Source organism: Lepisosteus oculatus, chromosome 9, assembly GCF_040954835.1.
Source record: "Lepisosteus oculatus isolate fLepOcu1 chromosome 9, fLepOcu1.hap2, whole genome shotgun sequence".
Classification (NCBI taxonomy): Eukaryota; Metazoa; Chordata; class Actinopteri; order Semionotiformes; family Lepisosteidae; genus Lepisosteus; species Lepisosteus oculatus.
Window position 1 is genome coordinate 26919025 of NC_090704.1, and position 21605 is coordinate 26940629.

Genomic DNA, 21605 nt, shown 5'->3' on the forward strand with positions numbered 1-21605 from the left:
ATAAACTACTACAAAGCTATTCAATTTATAATCATCATGCTGTTTTGTCTCTAGAAACAGAATCAAAACCCAAGTGGAAACATCAGCAGATCACATGCATGAAAACACTAAGGCTGAATGCTAAGTCAAAGGGCGGGAAGAGATCAGTGAGCAAGGAAGACCAGTACACACCACAAAGGTGTTCTTATAAAATACATTCTTTGCAGATCTTACTAAGCCTAATATATGCCAGGAATTTGAGCTAGAATATGGAGAAGCCTTTCAGCAGTAAGCTCATGACAGATGAGAAGCCACAGTATACAAGTCTGTAACTCTGTGGAGCTCCACCTTCAGCTGCTGGTGTAGCAGCAGCAGCTGCTCCAGACAGTATTTAATTCATCTACAGTGGCGAGATCTTAGTGTGAGGCCTTTGGTAATGTTGTTGTTGTTGCTAGAAACACCACAGCCTGAAAGAAAGAGGATAATGAGGTTATTTTCCAAGATCTATATGAACACATGGAGTGACGAGTAATTGCCTAGTATTGATTATTACAATTTTTAAACAAAAAGCCTTTGTAACACCAGAGACATGGATTCAGTAACTTTCTCATTTCTGGGGGGCACCAACAATGATCTGACCAGTTTCAACATCATTTAAGTCAATGCTACAATGTGGAGTATATACAACTGTATTCCTTAGTTGGTTGGTCATTTGTTGAGACATTGCAATACAAAATGCAACTACTAACATAACGTGTTCCACTTTAAAGGTAAGAGTGTACTGGACTCATACACCTAAAACACCTGCCACCATACAGCTAAAATACTGAAAAATACATTGTTTTCAATATAGTGTGTGCTCATAAAAAGCCGGTAATTAAATATTGGTGATTCCTGGTCAAATTGGCCAGGAGGCATTGGGTTCATAAAGCCATTAAGGCCTCATGCATCACTGTCATCATGTACAAGGTCTTCCATCACCTTTATCCCAAACAAGCTATTGTACCCAAATCCACCCTACTCAGATAACTCTTTTACCAAAGGATTGTAGCAACCCTTTTCCTTTCTATGAAGCAGCCACTGTCTCATCAACCACAGTGTATGTACCACAGCACCTTTTACATCTGTTTTCTACAGAGCAATTCATAGATTTGTCCACTGTTACCTTTTAGTGGAGAGATGCCCCACCAATCAGAAAAACAGAATAAAAATAGAAACTATTTGGTAAAGTGGTAAAGTAGTAACTGGTATAAACAACCTTTGCTCTTATACAATCAGAATATATTTACTTTCTTCAAAATATAGCTCGTGACTTGTTGGAATACTGACACAAATATTCTCCAGTACAATATGCAGTGGTTTTGAAACCTAATATCTCAAAACTAAGTTCAAAATCATACATTGGCATCATATCTCCCTAGCATAAGATAATACTGTAGTTGCCACTGGATGCACAAAAAGTAGATGGTTTCTTCTTTTGTCATTATTTTGTACTTTGTTTGCTGTGTGTTCTATGCTGTACCTGTGTCAAAAGGAGATTCTCTATAGCTGTTTCTGGTTGCATTCCACTTGAAGAAGCATCGGATGTTACATTGTTTAATGCCCAGCTATGAGTATCGCATTCAGCTCTATAAGCTGTTTTTGTTTCTTTTCCTGCATTGTTTTTTAATGACAAAAATAAAATCAGGAGAAAGTAGCATGGAATTACACATATTGTATATGAAATGGCAAAAGCAGCTGGCATGGAAGAAGCAGCTACTGTACTTAAATCATCAATGAACATTATACCCCCCAAAAAGTCTAAAATTAATTTTAGAAGTCAAGGATGGCTTCCTTTTTCAGGATTTGCTTTAGGTCTGATTAAATTTAAATCTAGATGTAAAAAATGCAAGACATATTCCAAAATATACAATATATACTTCAAGTGTTCTTAGTAGAAGGTTGGAAATTGTACCCATAAATCCTTTTAGCAAGGTCCTTAAGATATTTCTTAATTAGTTATAGTTATAAGACAAATTATAATCGAGTTTAATGTAAGACCTATCACCTGCACCTAAGAGCTAAGAGGTAACCATCTTAACTAATTTCAGTTGTAGTATTAATTCTTTAATGAAAACTTCACTTGTTTTATGGTTTATGCTACAGAAAATGTAATAGATATTGGGGGTGAACAAAATAATTGATACACCAAGCAGTATATGAATATTTATTTAATAAGGGATGCTCTTTGCCTTCAAAACAGCTTAAATCTTAAAAGTGTTAAACTGTTTCAAGTGGGATATTCAACCATTCTTCAAGATGGAAAACCTCTAGTTTTTTGAGAGATGAAGGTGGTGGAAATCTACACCAAAAATGGTTTAATTCATTTGCTGGTAGTAATCCTACCAAGCAGGGTAATCAAGATGGCTGCCCATATCATTACAAGGTCCACCACTATGTTAAACAGCCGGGAATAAGCACTGAAGGGTGAAGGCTTCCTTTGGTTTCTCCAGACACAAATCCTTCCAGACCTGGGGAAAAAGACTAAAAGACAACTCATCAGACTATATTACTTTCTTTCACTGCTCAGATGTCCAGGTTTTGTTTTAGTACACCAGGTTATGCTTTGCTGTGCATGTGACTTACAGTAGTTACAGGTGGTCTCTGAATGGCAGCGCTACAATAAATAGTAGCCATACAGTTATTGTTGAGACTGGGTCATGGAGGTGTAAATTCAGTTCTGCAGTAATTTAGGAGCCTGTTGTTTTGTCATTTTTAACAACTATTTGTGTTTAGTGTCCATATATCACTGTAGGTGTGCTTTGTCTTGCAACCACTGTTCCTTTTTGATGCAGTTTTCTCTTGTTTGGCCTATACTGTCATGTTTTTTGACTCTGTTCTCCATGACACATTAAATACATTTGTAATTTCTGTGACTGATGCACCTGTAATTTGGGCATGGATTACAGTATGGGGCTTGTTTCAAAATCTGTTATCTCATGCTGTTTTTGAAACCCACATATGAAAGTGTTGATTTTAAGACATTTTCTATTGGTAATTAGTATTGAAATCAATATGAAACATGTTTTTAATTTGCCTTATTAAATCAAAATACAAGTTCTTCTTCATTTGGTGTTTCCATGATTTTGTTCACTCCCTGTACATACAGTATATACACAGATCAATATAATTATTTTTTAAATTCAAAACACTTAAAACGTAAATTCTGAGTCACCAGCAAGTGTCAATGAACAAAACAGTTAGAAATAAAAAAAATACTCTGAAATAACACAGAAAATATTCCTTTGCCAGTTCACAGCTGTCTGTGGGGACTCATTCCATCTTTTTACAGAAGCTCATTCAGATAGAATTCTGCTGCAAAATGTGCTAAAAGATACCTTCCCTGTGGACAGCTAGCATTCCTTAAATGTGTCATGTCTAAACGTATAATTTAATTCTATCTCTTGGGTGGTGGGCTTTTGTTGTTTTTTTTTTTTAAATGAAAGAAGGGGGGTGTATACAGTACAAGTCATCATCTGACCAGGACGCTCAAGGGCTTGCACAAACACTAGAAACTGCTTTCACTCAAGGAGCAATTACTTAACGAGAAAGACAAACAATGGCTGCTTAGTCTGCACACACAATAGCTCTGAACCTGAGCCATACACTTCTCATACAGTTTTAAGGTTGTAACTGAGGAAGATTGGTAAGATGAATTAACTACTTATTTTACATGAACTTCAGTTATCTGTTTTTTTTATTCAAATAAATGGAAAATTTATTATTTCTAAAATAGATATTTCCTTCACGAGGAAAAATAGTATAAACATGTACAATAGTACAAATGACTAAATTCTGTGAGCCCTATAATTTACACAGCTGCAACAACAGCAAGAAATGTATAGCCTCCAATACCTTCCATTGAAAGTCAACTCGATAGCATGGAACTGCACCCACAGCAGCAAATATGACCAGTGCCTAAAAATGTTATCCTATGCCTGAAACATACTATTTTCTCTGTCATAATTATTTTAAATTCGCCAAAACAACTTGGAGTGGGTTACAATGGCATTCATTTTCAATTTGCTTTCATTCAGACTAAAGGACAAAGGTCGAAATACTGAGCACTTCAGATTTGCATGGCATCTTTCCCGAATTTTATCAGATTGTCTGGCCTTAATTAGGCACCCGTTTCCTTGAAATTATAGACACTCCCATTTATGAAAGCTCATTCTGGAGGGGTGTTAATATTGTTATTATAATTTGATTTTAAAACTTTGATTTGATCCTAAGCCAAGCCAAATGCTAAGGTGCTATTACATGCTGTAGATGACCAAAATGGTACAACACAATTGACAGGTCTTTAAAGGCCCTCCTGTGTCTGCCAACATTCAAGCGTCCTACATACTGTATTCTTACACATGCCTATGTACCTTGCCTTCCATTGTGCCAGTCTTGGCAAGGCTTTTCAACATCACAAGCTGGAAGTCGGATATTTAGCCCATTGTATATCAAATGTATTTTGAATCAGATTTCATTAACATGGTTAACTTTTTATAAGCCAACTGTTCATCAGTGTGTTAACAGTGTTAAGAGGCATGTGACAGAACTGTCACTCTTGCTCCTCCTCTACTGACCACCAGATCATGCTGTCCGTTGTTTTACTAGCTCTACCCCTATTTCTGTCAACTGTACTTGAAATGGCATGTACAGTACAGTACAGTACAGAGCCTCACTAAAGTATTCAAACCCTTCCTGTGTTCCATTTTGTGAAATTAAAAAATGATGCGTATGCATTTTATAATCTATATGTTTTATTTAAAAGACTCAAGATGTCAAAGAGTAAGATAACTTACAGTTAATGTTAGTAAAAACTAAAGAGAAAAAATGAAATACATTGATTGTGTAAGTATTGAGACATGTGACTCAATATTTGATGGAAGAGCTTTTGGCCACAATGTCAGCAAAAGGTCTTTTTTGGTTATGTTTCACCAACTTTGTACACTGTCGGTGCAATTTTTACCTATTCTTCTTGACAGCTGCTCTTAAGATATCTCTGGCTACTTGGGGAGCACTTATGGACAGCAGTTTTTAAGTCTTTCCAGAGGTTCTCAATTGGACTCAAGTCAGGACTTTGACTGGATCCCTCAAGGACATCAATTTCCATATATTTTTAAACCACACCAGTTTAGATTTGGTTTGTGCTTTGGATCATTCTCCTGTTGATAAGTTAATTTTTGTGTTTTCCTTTTAAGAAATTCAGATTAATTTGAATTTATGTAACCAATTATGACTTGGTGTTTGGTGGAAAGACTCCCAAAATCCAGAATACACAACCTCAGTAAACTTTCTTATTTTCCACAGTCATAAACCCCTCGCAGCCCCCTTGTGCAGCATCTTATTAAAATGGTAAAGGGACCCAATACATATTTTTAATAAGGATGGTCCTTGGTTGTTTTGGGGACTTAGAATTTCAATATTAGCAACAAGGCTCATTTTTCTTTTTTTACCTGCAGCTAATTTTCAACTGAATAACTACTTGAACACCATCTTCAACACATCATCCCTCTAGTGACAAGGTTGTCTACACACTGAATGTATTTTGTAAGCTTTCATCACTATCAAAAATCTACATTCTTCCTCATCATTAACATTCTTTCACCAACAGCAACTAATATAATTGATAATCCTACTCTATACAACCAATAAAAATGCAAATAAATCTAACTTTAAAATAAAGTTCTTTGTGCCAGTTATCTCCCTCAGCATGTATGGCTAGTTAACTGGCGATTTAATTTCACAGTAGAAGGTTGTGTTATTTAATATCAGGAAAACTGATTACTTGTGATTAAACTAAGGTGTATTTCCCTGTTACTGTTTCACTATCTAATATACGTAATTTAATGTTCCCCAAAAATTTAGTTATCTTAGATATGTTGAGTACACAAAGCTCACTGGTGATAATTATAAACACTGCTGTATGCAAAAATAAATTAATTAAACAAAGTCAATTGTGGTTTGAGATTCATTAATCAAAGTGGTGCATGTTGTTCTGGATTTTCCAAAAGTGATGCTTTTTTCTGTGGATTATTATTTTCCTGTGGATTGGGAATCTTAATTTGAAACACATGAATGCTATGAACTGTATGTTACCCCCCCAATTTGTTTTCTACACAATTGATATCTTATTCATTTGATGTTTGAAAATTTTATTGCTTTTCAAATTGGCGCTACTGCTCCAGTTGTGTGCAGTATATTAATGCTGAATGAATACAAATGTTTTTAATGTGATATGATATCAAGAAATTAGACTGTACAATTAATTCGTAAAAAATAATTTTAATGGTCTTTAAACATCTAATAGTAGCAGCCCTACTAGTGACATCTGTGGTCTGCTTCCCTAATACTGCTATCCTACTACAGCATACATACCACTCCTATCTGTAAGGGTACTATGAGCTACACTGTATTCTACAGCAGGTCTCTTTCAGCCAGAGCACAGCTCAAATCACCCTGGGCCCACAGCTTCCTTGCTTTCTCAAGCACATCTCCGCTTAATATCATGGCAGCATGGTGGAAAACTTCAGATAATTTAGCAGTAGAAAGAGCAATATTGCCATGACGCAGGTAGCAACAGGCTCAGCTGTGCTTTTTCACAGTCGCAACAAATGGATTTAAATCTCTGATGAATAATCAGGGGTCAGAGCCAGGGCCTGAAGGAAGACAAGAAGAAAAAAGACAAGACCCTGGATCAATACAGTGTGACTCTGTTCTTTCTCAATATGTGTGTGTGTGTGAGTCTGTACACACGCACTGGCAGGGGAGCCTGTTCTGGGGGGAAGTCATGAAAAATTCATGCAGGATGCAGCCAAGCCATCTACAGGAGGAAGAAAATAAAGCGGCGATGAGAAATCCCCCTGGGGCGCTCGGCAGCACTTAATCGGCTGCACCGTGAATAAGTGCTGCTTTGTTTCATTGACATCCTGCCTCACTGGATCTACCTGCCTCTGTGACGGGGAGAATACACATTGTCAAGGCCTTGGCTTTGATTTATAGAAACACAGAGTTCAGTCTGCACAGACCAAATCTGCTACCTGTAGATAAATCTTGCATGGACAGACACCCATCACAGGCAAATCTCTTAAGGCCCAGTAAACATTTCTCCTCCTGCAAAGCTCCACTGTGATTGTAACGGTTCTCATCGCCTTAACTGCCCAAACATACTGTTTGAATTACATGGTTAAATTACTTTCTACTAATTTATTGTTCTGAAAAGAAGACAATAGGATAACTGTGGAAACTGTACTGCTCTGGATGGATGTTATTCAGGTAAAGAATCCTTCTTTTAACACTGTAATTTTCCCAGTTTCATATGTGTCAGGTAATTCTGGTCCATCCAAAATAACTATTTAGTAATACACACTGTAGTCCAAAACATGTTATTACAGCACTGTTAAAATGAAGCTCCAGGCCACATACATTGTGAATAGCTTTTGTAGTATTTTTCTTACAGTATGTCCCCTTCTACAACAAAGGTTTCCTGATTTAGGGGAGTCATTTCAGATTTACCATTAACACAAGTTCTAATTTACCACCTTAGAATAACCTAAGTAGGCTCAATGCATAATAACAATGGTACAAGACTCAACTGTTGCTAAACTTTATTTCTACACTATACAGCCTTTACAGACGTTTCCAGTGGTTTGTACCCATTGGTAATAACTGTCAGTTCCTGTTTCAGTGAGGTGTTTAAATTCACACTAACACTGCTACACTACATTTTATTATTTTGAGCTTTGAGGCCTGTCTCAGCTGTACTCCCTTTAAAAACAAAACTTGCTGTGATGTGTGTACTGTATGTATAAAAAGAAGCAAAGAGGAAAAGAAGTGCCCATTTTTAAAGAAACTTAAACATTACAGGGTAGACAAGAACACTCCCACTACAGTGTAGCTGATCCATTTCAGAGACTGCATGCTATAGCCTATTGCAAAGATGAAGCAGAAAATCAATATGCTGTACTGTATTTGATGTTAGTTTAACATCATAAGGTGCATCTGCCTATTGAAATGTACTCAAAATCTGATTCCAATATATAATACAGTACCTTCTACTACATCTGGTACTGGATGATTAAGCCTATAAAGTATAAAATGGCTAAAAATTGTTAAACAAAAGGAGCCTTTGTCTGCATGAGAGCAATAATATTGATCATTTTCATTGTTAACAATAAAAAAAAATTGTTATAAATAGGAGTAGTGAACACATCGTCGGTGTTTGCAAGAGTTATGTTGTAAATGAAAACAGCGATTCTCACATGCTGGGTTTATTAATATACAGTAAGCAGACACAGTATTCAGCCCTGACTCCCGTACCCCAGACACCTTCTCCTTCAGCTGCCCCTTTCCTGTGGCAGGGGATCCAGGGGTCCAAATTCCTAGCTCGCAGTCTCTCGCACGTTTCTAGGCAAATTGTCAAATGTTTATGACAGCATACAGTGAAAACAACAATATTGCCTTTAGTTAACAACATTAGCTGTGAATACAGATTGACAGCAACTCTCACTGCAGCCTCGGCATCAAATAATACAAAGCAAATAGCATTCAATATAGCAAGACATCCTGGGAATTACAGATTCAAAAACAATTTTAGAGTAATAAGTGAAAACCACTGAATAGAATGAAAATGCAAATTTGTGGAGGACTACGATACATGTTTCAAAACAAGCAAAACCTTTGCCTAGGTTTTTAAAACGTGTTGTTTTTTTTTTGTGTCTGCAATCAGAGAATATTAAGAAGAAATCTGCTACTGGAATAGCTTGTAATATTTTGATTTTTTTATCTTGTAAAATAAGATTTTATTTGAAGCAGAAACTAGAGCTAAGATGTTAATGCTAATATAAAGCATTGTATGTGTCTGTCATCATAGAGCAGAGAGCTGGGTGGCACAGCAGTCCAGACACTGGTCTCTCTTAGCTCAGTCCTAGTTGGCGTTCACTGAGTTCTGGGGAGCTGAATAAGGTGATTGCTAAGGCAATGCAAACATTCAGAACAAATGTCTTCGTTTGCATTTTATAGAAAAGTAAAAAAAGCATAATGCTTACTGGTGCATAAAATAACTCTTCACACTGCTTAACACAGAAATCCCCCCCTGAATAAGAGATTGTATACAGTGCATATACAGTATATAAGACCTTTGTTAATGATTGTATTGAAGGAGGAGGCCATTTGGGCCATTTGGCATCTCGGTAGTTAACAGCTAATTGATTCAAGGATTTCATCCAGCCATTCCTTGAAAGAAGCTAGGTATCGGCTCCGACACATTGCTGGGTAGCATGGTCAACATTTCCCCAACAAGCTTTAGTTAAAGAAATGCCTCCTGTTCTCAGTTTTAAATATACAGTATGTGTATGTAGTTTCCTTGTGTGTCCCCTGCTCTCAGGTCCCCTCATAATCTTCCGTTTAACACAAAAAGTTTCAGTTCATTCTGCCTGTCAGTGTAAATCCCCTTAAGCCCTAGAATTGTTGCTCTTCTCTGGACTGAATCCAGATCAGCATGTTCACAGATATGTAAAAGAAAACACATGCATACAAAAACAGTTTCTTAACAAAATCCTTTCTTGCAAAACCAAAGAGTTTTTACACAGGGAAGGAAAAAAACATGCAAGCAATGAAGCTCATTTTCTGAAATCACAACATGAAATGGAATAATTATCACCAACAAGACCAATCAAAAACCTAATATAATACCGAAATATTCAAGTGCAATAGCTATCACAAAGATATAGGGAAAGCAGTGGACCAAAAGGTGCCAAGAAGATCATTAGAAATGTAGGAGTTGATATGTATTACAGAATTACACATAAACACAAGGATATTGTCTAAATTAATCTACCTCTAGTCCAGCAGTTGTCCTCTATAGAGCTGCCTAGATTTGTCCAAAAGTCATAATATCTGGAGACCAACGGGTTACTGCAAAAGGCTGAGTCTTTTTATGCACAGGAGAGAAAGGCTGCACAGACCCTTTAAACAATAGCCTAATTACAACATTTATAACCCAGAATCTGGAATTGAATTTAGCCAACTTAAGGCTGTGCTGGCATGAAAAGACTATTTGATTAGAACAGCAGTTGTTTCATTTGCAGCACAGCAGATTGCAGAGCATCTCTATCCGGTACGCAATCTGTATTCATTACATTTGTAAAGGATGATCCATGTCCTGACTCTGCACAGATAATTTCATGCAGATGCACACTGCTCCACATGCCCCCTGTGTTTCCCTTACACCAACAGCACAGCACTGCTGTTTGTGCAATTTCAGACTTTTAGGGAGACTGAAACCTTCAAGGCACCCTACCTCCTATATCAGAAAATATCTTAAAGATTCAACATCAAAAGTTACAAAATCTTATTAAGAAAGATCAATGTGCCAAACTGAATACAAGTACGCCTGCATGAAGTTTTCTTGCAGAGCCACATGGATAATATTTCCATAAAACTTCAGGATTACTGAAAAGGAACCAATGTCACCGACTGTAGTCTTTACTGCTTTTGCTGCAGTGGTCTCTGCTAAGAAAATGAAAAATATGACTTGCAACAGATGTTGATCTAACAGAAAATAAACCACATGAACATGAGTGTACATTAAAATAAATGAGGTATTGTCTGCCCATTCATCCACTTTCTAATAGCTTCTGCCAATTCGGGGTCGCAGGGGAGCCAGAGGCAGACCCTGAAAGAAACGGGTTCAAGGCGGGGTACACCATGGATGGGACACGAGTCCATTGCAGGGCACACACAGACACAAACGTTTATATAAGGACCAATTATCCAAGAAGACATTAAACATACCAGTATGTTTTTGGATGCTGGGAGGAAATCAGAGCACTAAGAGGTAACCCATGAGAACAAAGACAGAACATTACAAACTCCACACAGATAGATAGATACTTTATTGATCCCATGAGGAAAATTGCAGAATAGCACCCCAGGCCTGGAATTGAACCCTGAGCCCCAGCACTCTTCCACAAAAATGGTTTCGATCTGCTCAAACAGTTAAAATGGTGATGTTTCAAAAGCAGAGACTCTTGCATCCTTTAAGAAAATGTATCCTTTCAATAACATTGACGTAAAACCTTTACTGTGACATGAACATGATTGCATGTACAGTAGTAGGTAGTCCAAAAGGTCTTTTGTAGTTCTGGACTTTAAAGCCTTCAATACAATAGAAATCTAAGTACAATATACAGTATTTATACATAAACGCACTGTATGCATTGTTTTTTTAATAGCAAGCTGCACTTCCATTAACTAGGCCTACTGCACATTAACATTAAGACACCATAAGAGTTTTCACTCACTGCTGTTGCAGCACAGGAATGAAAAGAGGTCCTTCAGTCTGCAATGTATCTGCTAGCAGGCTTTGGTAGTCTGCACTGAACCATTCAATTGCTCTGTAGATGTAGCTCGTGAACAAGAATGCTACATTATGAATATAACAAGTAATTAGAGGAACGGGTAGATGCTAATTCAATCATTTAAAAAATTCCCTATGTGGTTAGTAACACATGTTAAATAATCTAGGCACTTTATTCACAGTTCTAGCCTTTTTGTGTAATACTAAACTGTTGAGCTGTTGCTTCTTTATCCCCATGTGGAAGATATATCCTGTAAGTAAGAGAATGCCTGTTTGAACCTTATCAGAAACAGAACATTTTTCTTAATTACTCACAAATCACTACATGCAGATCACCATATATTAAAAAAGTACCCTGTTTTTAAGACTTTCTGAAATGTATAGTTTGATAGAAATCATGGTGTCTTTTACTGAGACATAAACTGAATATACAGTAGTAGTCCTGACTAAAACTGCATTTATTTATAAGTCAAGGCTGTAGCCAAAGTGGTAACTTAAGGCTCTTGGATTTGTATCATGATACACTACTTTTTAATCACACAATGTAGCCATAAATATCACCAGGCAAACATTTCTGCCTCTTATGAAAAAGACAGCTATTTGTAAAATTGTATTCCTCCAGGTCACCGTTTTCATTGCTGAACATGAAAAGATGTCAACTTGTTTGATTCTTTCATGTGAGAAACTTCTGCCGTCTTGCCAGGATGCCACTTACAGTGAGATTATGAATGGGTATTTTTCCTAATTAAATTAGTAAAACTGAGATTAGAATGCTGAAGTGTGTGCTTATTCCACAAATGGAAATTATTCTGAATGAGTCAGAGCTTCACTGAAGTAGGCAGCAGCACTGCCAGCTGTGTGGCCGTGGAGCTCCTAGAGAAGCTGATCTGAACTGAGTGCTCCAGGGGTTTCAAAATGAGACACAAATAGCTAGATACACAAAAACAAATTAATGTTGAGCATATGTGCAGCAATCCCACCTTTATTTAAACTTTTCATGACTTTCATTTTTCAGTATCACATATAAAGATAAAACAGCCAAGATTCTGATGTGCAATCGGCACTCCCCAAAGCACTATGCTAAGAAAAGAAAAGTATGGAGGTGTATCACTGTCATAAAGGCTTTTATTAAAACTACTTTGACAATGGGATGCTGAGTACTCTGCAGCCTTAATTTCTTTCTCACATATAACAAATATGACTATGAATTAATTTTCAGATGCTCTTCATCCACAGAGAAACCTGTCCTTCATTATGTGTGTTTTTACTGCATAACACCAATATATATTTTCAAAGTATTTGAAGAGTTCATCAGAAACTGTATCAAAAACACTACTGCCTATATGAATCAGTTTTCACAGAAATACTAAAACAAAATCTAGGGTTAGCAATATATTTTAAATGAATTTTAAGTAACAGCTTGAAATTGGAATTCTCTCTCTAGTAATAAAAACTAACATATAATGTAAGGCCTCAGTAAACTAAGAAACTTTGTAAAACTAGTTTTAAAAAATAAACTCTTCTCCATATACTGTAAATATATAAACTGCAGAAAGAAGCGTAAGTTTGATTTTTTTAACTGATATGCATGCAAAACATAAATTTACTAAAAACATCCACTGCCTTCTTTGAAGATGAAATTTAAAAACACTTTAGGAGCATATTCAGAAATAAAGATGGCAGATCATTCTTCACATGACTGGAATGATTTTGTTTGATGCCAAATACTAGAAATCATGTATAAAGCAATTCCCATATGAAGCCCACTAAATCATGTTTCCAGAACACAAGGTAGAAAAAGAGCAATGCTTTGTACCCTTTGTGAATTTTCTAGACAAAAGAGGTGGGGCTGGCAGATGAGGGTAACATTGAGGGAAGACCTGACAAACTCTGGCTAAGCCTTTAATCCAGGCACTAAGTGCTGTAAGCCCACTTCTGTGTCACGGAGCACTCAGTGCAGCCTCCCTAGTACAACTGCTACACACCAAGGATGACTTCACTCATCCACCACTATCCTTTGGGGGGTAGCAGGGTCCAGCGGTTTTCCTCGATCCCACAGCAGTAAGGGGATTTAACAGTCTGAGAAATGCACTCAAGAGCTGGGCTTCACCATTCAAAAGTGCCAGGTCAAACCTGTCTACAGTACAGAAATGAATCCTGTTCTGCACAATTCGAGTATCACAGTAGCAGTTTTGGTCAACATCCTACAGCACAACAAGTTGTTTGTTAGTTAAGCTTCATTTGTATTTGCAGAGCAGGAAAAAACAAAGTGACGGGGATCACTGTCACCTACAGGAAACTGACATGCAGCACATCCGCTGTGCTATGGTCAAATCTGAGGCTCCCAGTGCACTGTCCAGTCTGGGACTCAATCATCGTACACACTGGAGAAGATACCTGCATGTTTACATCCTTACATGACTTCAAAACGATATCTTTGAAAACAGCACGGCTTAGGCTGGTACAGTAAATGGATCACAAACAGCAAACACATTATATACATTCCTCAACCCAAGGTACAAATCACGATGAAAAGAAATTAATTTCCGAGCTCTTCTATTATTCTAACATTCTTTTCATATCGTACTGTCTTGTATTCTACAGTAAATGCAAAAGCACATCCTCCTGTGCATGCCCTGGCCCTCTCAAATGCCTAAGCCTCCTCCGATTATGCAAGAGGTGTCTGGTCAGTATAATCCATGCTAGAGGATGATTTACTGTACTTACAAGGGTGGGAATAAATATGGCCCTTGTGATTTCTGCACTTAATCATATTTTCACTGAATGATTTTTCCCTGTGCAATGCAATTAAAATTACTGTAGAATATTTTCAGAGCTTTTTAAGCAAGGCATTATCCAATATGTAACCCTTTTTGTTACTACAGTATTTCACTGGTGGTGTGAATATATCTAGAGGGCACTGTACATGAACTATGCAAAATGTAATAGTGCAATAAATATCTTCTCTCTATACGTACACAATATATAGCATAGTAGTGTGTAGCTTTACTTAGGGAAACACATTATTTGATTTCAACAAAAAAACACCTGAGGCAGTTCTGTTATTACAGTCACTGCAAACACTTTTTTATTTCCCTTCTCAAATATTTTAAATTTGCTATAGTATATGGATTTATGAATTTGCATATCATAATTAACCATATGATAGGAATATATGAATTTTAGTAGCTAAAGGGCAGTTATTTTATTGCTTCCTAGTGTTCCCTGTGGATTTCTTTGCAACGATATCTAGGTGTCCTCCATATCATCTGTGGTCAAATAGAAAAGACCTCTCCACTGCAGCGTTTGTAATGTATACTCCAGCTGGTAAAAGGTGGACTGCACTAAAGTGATTTGTGACAATCCATCATGGTATTTGCTTGCAAACTGCCATGTCCAAACTATTTCTCTTGCAACCTTAGTCCCCAGACAATGAGCCCTGTCCATTCCCATAGAGGAGCAGACTGCAGTTCATTTTTAGGTTCATTTCAGTAAACTTCAATACCTTCCTCAGGTCTTGTTATAGAATCATTTTAGGCAATAACAACTGTCATACTGTGCCATTCACTCAAGTGCTAACTGTTAACAGTTTGCCCTGCACACTATGGCACACTACAGATTGAAAGTTCATTACCTTACTTAAAGCATATTAATGACAGGAACTGCTACCACACCTCACTGAAAAACAGAAAACAATCCAATCATGTTTTGCACATGATGCTTGCCACATAAGTCGACAAAAATAAAAAAAAGGAGTTTAGATCTCTATGTCAAAAATCTTCATTCTAGAAAAACTCTGAGCTGTAAACATACAGTAAAACAGAAAGGCTTAATGGAACACCTGCCCTGGCCCTATATATAGAATTGTTCAAGTAGGAGTGTGGTTAATATTTTATAGTATTTTCCCTAACTTTAAGCCAGGCAGCAGCATGCTTTTGCACTGTGCCCACCACATTAGTAATCCAAAATGCCAAAGAATTTGCTTGAGGCACTTTTGGAATTGTACAGTATATACATTGTATTTACAGAAAGCAGTACAGGACAGTAGGCACATGTTAAGTGTGATCTAATTGGCTTTCCAGCTTTGCTCTTCAAAAATGTGTTGCATTATTGTCAAGTTTGACCTTACAGAAGAGGGACACATACTGTATACTGTTATGCAAAGCTGTGACTGTCCAGTGGGTGAAATCACATTCCCACCCATGCTACAAAAAAGAAACTACAATATTTATCTCTTGACTTGCAGAGGGTAAAATGCATGCTGCCATACCCCAAGACAACAAGTGTCTGAGACTTGTTAACTGTTGTTCAAACTATATTAAAATATACAGGGTTACTAAAGGCAGGTAGAGAGAGCAGCAACTGTGTTACCTATTACATTTGACAAATTATACCACGGCCAATGAAGTTCCTCAGGGATGTGCACATGTTTTCTTCTGATGTTGTGATTTAGTTCCTATTCTCCTTTAAATAAAACACACTGTGGGTCTAAGGAAGACGCACACGAATGTGTGCCTTTTTGTTTCTCTGACCTGTCTCTTTTGGTTTTGTCTTCCTCGCTTTGGTAGATTTCTAAGAAGAAGATGCAAAGGTTTCTTTGTTCCACTGACCAAGTGTTTGCCTGCTTTCAAAGGCTGTACAGTATATTGTCTTGAACCTGCTGATTCTAGCATGGCAATCTGGAGACTGAGTCTTCCACTCACCAGTAAATGCCTGCATGGCTAGAAATTGACAATATATCTATTTACTTAGATCTTTGCATTTATATAATTCATATAATTAACAACCCTGTCTGCTCAATTGTTTAGCCCCTTTCACAGTTAATTCTTCAAACAATCACGTACACCATGTATTATATAATAATTTGTTCTATTATTCATATAAAGGTTATGTTGTAAAGGAACAAGTAACAAGTTTACTTATTACCTGTTCCTTTACACAACGTTTACACAAAATACAAAACACAACGTTTCGGCTGTGGAGCCTTCTTCGGGTGTGTCACCCTCACACCCAAAGAAGGCTCCAAAGCCAAAATGTTGTGTTTTCTTTCTTCTCTTTTCAGCATGGAATAAACCTATTACTTGTTTTTTTGCAGCCTACACATGCTGACGCAGCTACCCACCTGAACTACAGTATATGTTTTTGGGGTTACTGCCTCTCATTTACTTAGCATTGTAGTAAGAATGCAAGCACACAACACAGTCCCTTTGCAACACCTCACCCTGAATTTTTCTAAATTTCTCAATTACTAATGCTACAGGGTCCTTGCTGGGCCTGAGAGATTACATGAGTGGCCTGGTTTCTCCAGTCCTCTGAGAAAGATTGCTTAAAACTAAAAAAAACAGTGATACATGGAAAACACATATTATGCTATTACTCTCTACACCATACTATTACAGTCATGTCACTGATTCACACGTAATTAATGGCTAACTGTAACAACACATCTGCCATTACAACCACAGGGCAGTATAATCACTCTCCTTAGTTTAAGGAAACTGCTGTTCCCCCATCCCCTAGCATCAAACACTGCTGCTGTAACTGCCCCCGTCCCTGCAATGAAACATTACTAACCAGCACTGTCCACGCTGGAAGGGAAAAAAAAAAGACATCCACCCGTCATAACAACTCCATGGCACAGCCAATTTCCACAAAGCCTTTAAGCTGATTGAGGCTGACCGAATCTGTTTCACCGGCTTACATTCCTTCAAAATGGCCATCTCAGTTCCAATATCACGGGGTTTTACTGTTTCCAATTTCCCTGTTCGAGACTGAGAGCTGGCAGGCTTAGAGGGATAAAACACTCCAGCCGAGTGCCCTGCAAACGCACTGATATCTCTATAGTACAGGCCAGAGATCGCTTTATTTATTTATTTTCCTTTTATTCTTTATTTTTATTTTCAGGAATGCAAGAACAGCCCCATGTCTCACAGTCCCCCCCCCCCCCCAAGCTTCCCACCACCACTAGGTCCCTCCACTCCTCCTTCAGAAGTAGATTAAATTCACACTGGTTCTCATTTTAAAAGGAAATTGGATTGATAGAAAAAAGATTAAGGGGAGGGCAGGGTGGTGGGAGCAGGCAACCAGCAGCAGCTCTGAGCTAACAGTGAGAATGTTTCTCCCTTACCACCTGTGTTTTTTTTTCCGTCCTTCTTTTCGCCGCAACAGCAAATATCCTGTTAATGCAGGACGCTTGGCCGTATCTCCCCCTGAAATCGATAAGGCTCTTTGCGAAGTGCTCCCATTCATCTCATGGCCATAAAATTTGATTACCGCTGACTACAGCACTGCGGGGAGATGGGCCGATAGAGTCAGGCTGCAGGAGACAGCGTCCCACACTTTTATCCCAGCTTTTTTTAGCCCTAACAAGAGCCGTGAGAGGTTGTGTATAAAGACATTACCCAGTGGGAATACAGACACCATGCTGGCAGACTGCTTCCTGCCTTTTTACTTAATAAACTTCTCTCCATTAAACCAAAATGACAGTCTTGATTAAGCTCCACTCTGTGTTAATAAAACAAAACAAATGCCCTGGCTCTGCTTGGAAGGCCAATAGGCATGCCTTCTATTTCACCAGGCCTACATTGCACACGATGATTTGTCTTTCCTTTATCATACACTCCTCACGTGCAAGTGGACACGTCATAGCCCTGACAGAAGGATATACAGAAATAAGACAACAGCTGCACCAGCTTAAATTGTTAAAATGTTAAGGTCTCAACTATTGTTCACACAAGCATGTCCTGTTTAAACAGGCAATGCAGGTAAACTCAGCTTTTATTCAGAATTATTGAATTATGAATGAACAATTATTATTATATTAACTTCCAATGTGGAATATACAAGTGTTTTCAGATCTGAAGGTGGACATCTGCAGAGCTGTTCGTCATCTAACCTTTTCATAGACTTCACAGCACCTAATGGGAGACCTAGTGACAACTATATCTTACTGACGTCACTGTGGTCCTGCAGGTGCCTCACAAGTCACAGGACTCTCTCTCTGGCCTTAAAGCCAGGAGAACCCTGGACAGTTTATCCAAACCATACCCTGGCAATGCTCAGCTAGTTGTGCATCACCACATGGGGAGTCGCAGTCACAGCCAGCTTGTGACGTGAGCCAGGCTTGAACTAGCAGTATCTGAGCCATACAGCTGAACCTGCGCTCAAAAATGAGTGACTTGATTGGCCGAGCCACTTGGAAACCCCAATGTAATTCATTTTATACCATAAAACAATCACTTATCTTTGTTTAAATTGCAAATTACAAAAAATAGCTGTTCCATAAAAATAGGCCAGGGATATAACATGAAGTAACTCCCCTGAGCTGAACAAATTATTTTACAATATTAAAGAAATCCCCTCTGACCCCTGAGAATACACTACCTTATGCAGGGCAGTCTCCTGCACTGGAGATGTTTGACACAGGAACATTACTCCTGCTTTTGGAGTAACTACAGATGTCCTTTTTGGATTGCTTTATTTATCATTCGTCTGAATCCAGGATATTGCTGCAAAAGCAACCCCAATTACCCCTTTGAAAGCTTTTGTTTTGTTTGATATAACCTTCTTTTATTAGAAAACTGTAATTATTAAGAAAATGTTCAAACCAGTCGTCTCAAAGAACAAGAATGAAAAAAATGAAATAGTCGTTTCAAAGGATCTAATCATGAGATAGCTGATTATATTTCATCTGAAGGAGCATAGAGAATCATCGTCTGAAGCAAAATAATCTCTTCACTTGGGATCCTTACAATATTCTTTTAACTTTCCTGCACAAACCTCAGTTATTTTTTTTATTTGTACAGTGGCTTACCACCATGTCATTTCATAAAAATGTTTAAAGATTACATAAAGAAAAGGAAACAGTCAAAGAAAAGATCTTACCCTCTGGAGATCTTGATGTGACAGGACATCTAACCTTTATTTAAATTCACTCATGCACTGGACTTTGAAATGACTAAAACTCTGACACGAGAATGCTGAGGCATTCTGCAAGTCATGGCCTAGTGACAGAAGTAGCGTGTGTGTCCTGGCACTCACCTGGGTCTCCCGCACGTTCTCTACGGTGAAGTTGAACCAAACTCTGAAGCGGGGATTGCACGTGTCAGGCCGGATAAACAGGTCAAACTCAAACTCGCTAATGTAATCCACACGGCCCAGGTTTCCTGCCGACGACACAAAGCAACAGGTCAGTCAGAGCCAAGGATAGGCAGCAATTTCCCTAGAACATGTTCTAAAACTGCAATTACTGTATTAGGTTAAGGACACAAGTAAAAGGGTATTTCTAATTGTAAGTTAGTTTCAGAAACAAACAACAGAAAAAGTATATTACAAAATTAGTACCAAAAAAAATAAAAAACCTCTTCTGGTGCACCTTTTTGACATTTACAGTATTCTTCCCAGTGAAAGAGAAAGGTGAGGTTTTCAAGTTTAAAACTTTAAAAATGTTGAATTAAAGAAAACTAAGAAAGAATTAAGGAGATGTTTAATTAAATATTATCAGTTAAAACTGGAAACAGAATGTAATCCATACAAAATGCACAAATGCCACAAATTATGTAAAAACAGCAATGCCACAAAAAGCACAGACAGTACACAGTAACCACAGTAACTAATTCTTTGAATTCACTGACCTTGATCTTTCACTTTTCACCTGACTTCCTAGTGTAATTTATGAACAAGCTGGATTCTGTCCTGATTAAGTTTTAATACAGTATATAATGAATATATAAGTATAACAAAAGAAACAGTACAAAGAAGAAAAACTTAAGACTTGGGGAATTTGTCCCATTGGGCTAATTAAAATTCAAGTTGCAAAACACAGTACATTGTTGTTTTTTTCCATATGCAGCATACAGAGGCAAAGAAACGGATGGATAAGCCACCTTGTCAGTCCCTCATTGCGGCTGTTCCCTGCAGGCAAAGTAAAGTCAGTAGGTGGGAGAGCAATGAGAATTGGCTACTACTCGGATGATGAACAGACAACTAACAATCACTTTAAATTGCAAACATCACTCATATCAATGAAGCATACCCCTTGGCTACTTTGCTATCCCACAGAAATAACCCAGTCTACTCTCGTTATATGTTGAAATGAGACAACTTGTGTCATTTTGATAAGGGTGTACCTCAATGCACACCCAAGAGAAAAAGGCATCACTTGTCATAGGAAGAGTGCGTTCTGCGTTTGCAGTAGAGACAGCTGAACAAACGGATTAATTAACCAGAGTATCTTGCTGTGGATGAGAATACAGAGACAGCTTCCCTCGGATCTCAGAGAGTTAAACTTGCATCCCAAGCCAGCAGGAGGTCAGTCATGACTGAGAGACTGTGCTGCTCTGCTCTCTCCCTTCTATCAGCAAGCTCATGTGGTGTGAAGAAGTGTGTGGAATGGCCAGCCAGGTGCCAGGTAGCACAGAGCTAATTATTGACAGATGGGATAACCACCACACTGTCAGAGCAGATCGCTCTCCTTCTGCCATCTAAAAGGCTAATCCATAAGCTCCCCGCAAACCTTTACCAAGTCTTAACTCTTGTCTGGCTGGCTGTGCCCATAGCCTTTTCCCAGAGTCCTAGATTTCTCTCAGCATTATTTGGCTCCCATAATCCAGACAATGGCAGGACAGTTTCAGAGATGCATACAACGGGCAGTTTTTAAACATGGCTACCTTAAGGGCACGAATATCCTTCACAAGTAGGAGAGTTTCAAATTTTTAAACCAACACATCTGATTGACATGCCAAAGCTTAAAATTAGAAATGCTGTCTCTTTAAAAACTGGTCGTGAGAGCAGTTCTAGCCTCGGGGCAGCACACTGGCAGTCATTTCAAGGAGCTTCTAGATGTCTTCATCCCCCCTCAATGAGACCATTCCTGGTGGAATTTATTTTCCCTACACTTTATTTTAAACTCATATATTATAACATGTGTGTATTCCATTACAGATATTTCTGTATTTATATTTCTGACACTGCTGGCAGCTGCCCTGTCGCACTAATGAGTTCTGGCATATCACTCCAACACATTGGTCGCAAAATGGAATGCTTTCCATAGGAAATGAAGATTGGCTCCTTACTTCACAGAACTTGATTATAATCATCACATTCAACCTGGTGGCTGATGCTCTACAATGAATATAGGGAAATGAAAATACAGACGGAATATAGGATTGGCCATGAGCTACGGGCCATGCAGTTTTAGAGATCTGGCACAGTCAATCAGTTAGCAGGATAACCA

The 21605-nt window shown here is 38.0% G+C and overlaps 1 protein-coding gene across 2 annotated transcripts in view; it reads right to left on the minus strand.

Moving 5' to 3' along the window:
- LOC102689203 (cytosolic carboxypeptidase 6-like) overlaps positions 1–21605 on the minus strand; it is a 511816-nt gene that overhangs the window by 443505 nt on the left and 46706 nt on the right. For both annotated transcript variants that reach the window (XM_006635243.3, XM_015356263.2), the window contains exon 3: positions 19412–19536. In XM_006635243.3, coding sequence (XP_006635306.2) covers positions 19412–19536 — 125 coding nt within the window. The remainder of the gene's footprint in view (positions 1–19411; positions 19537–21605) is intronic.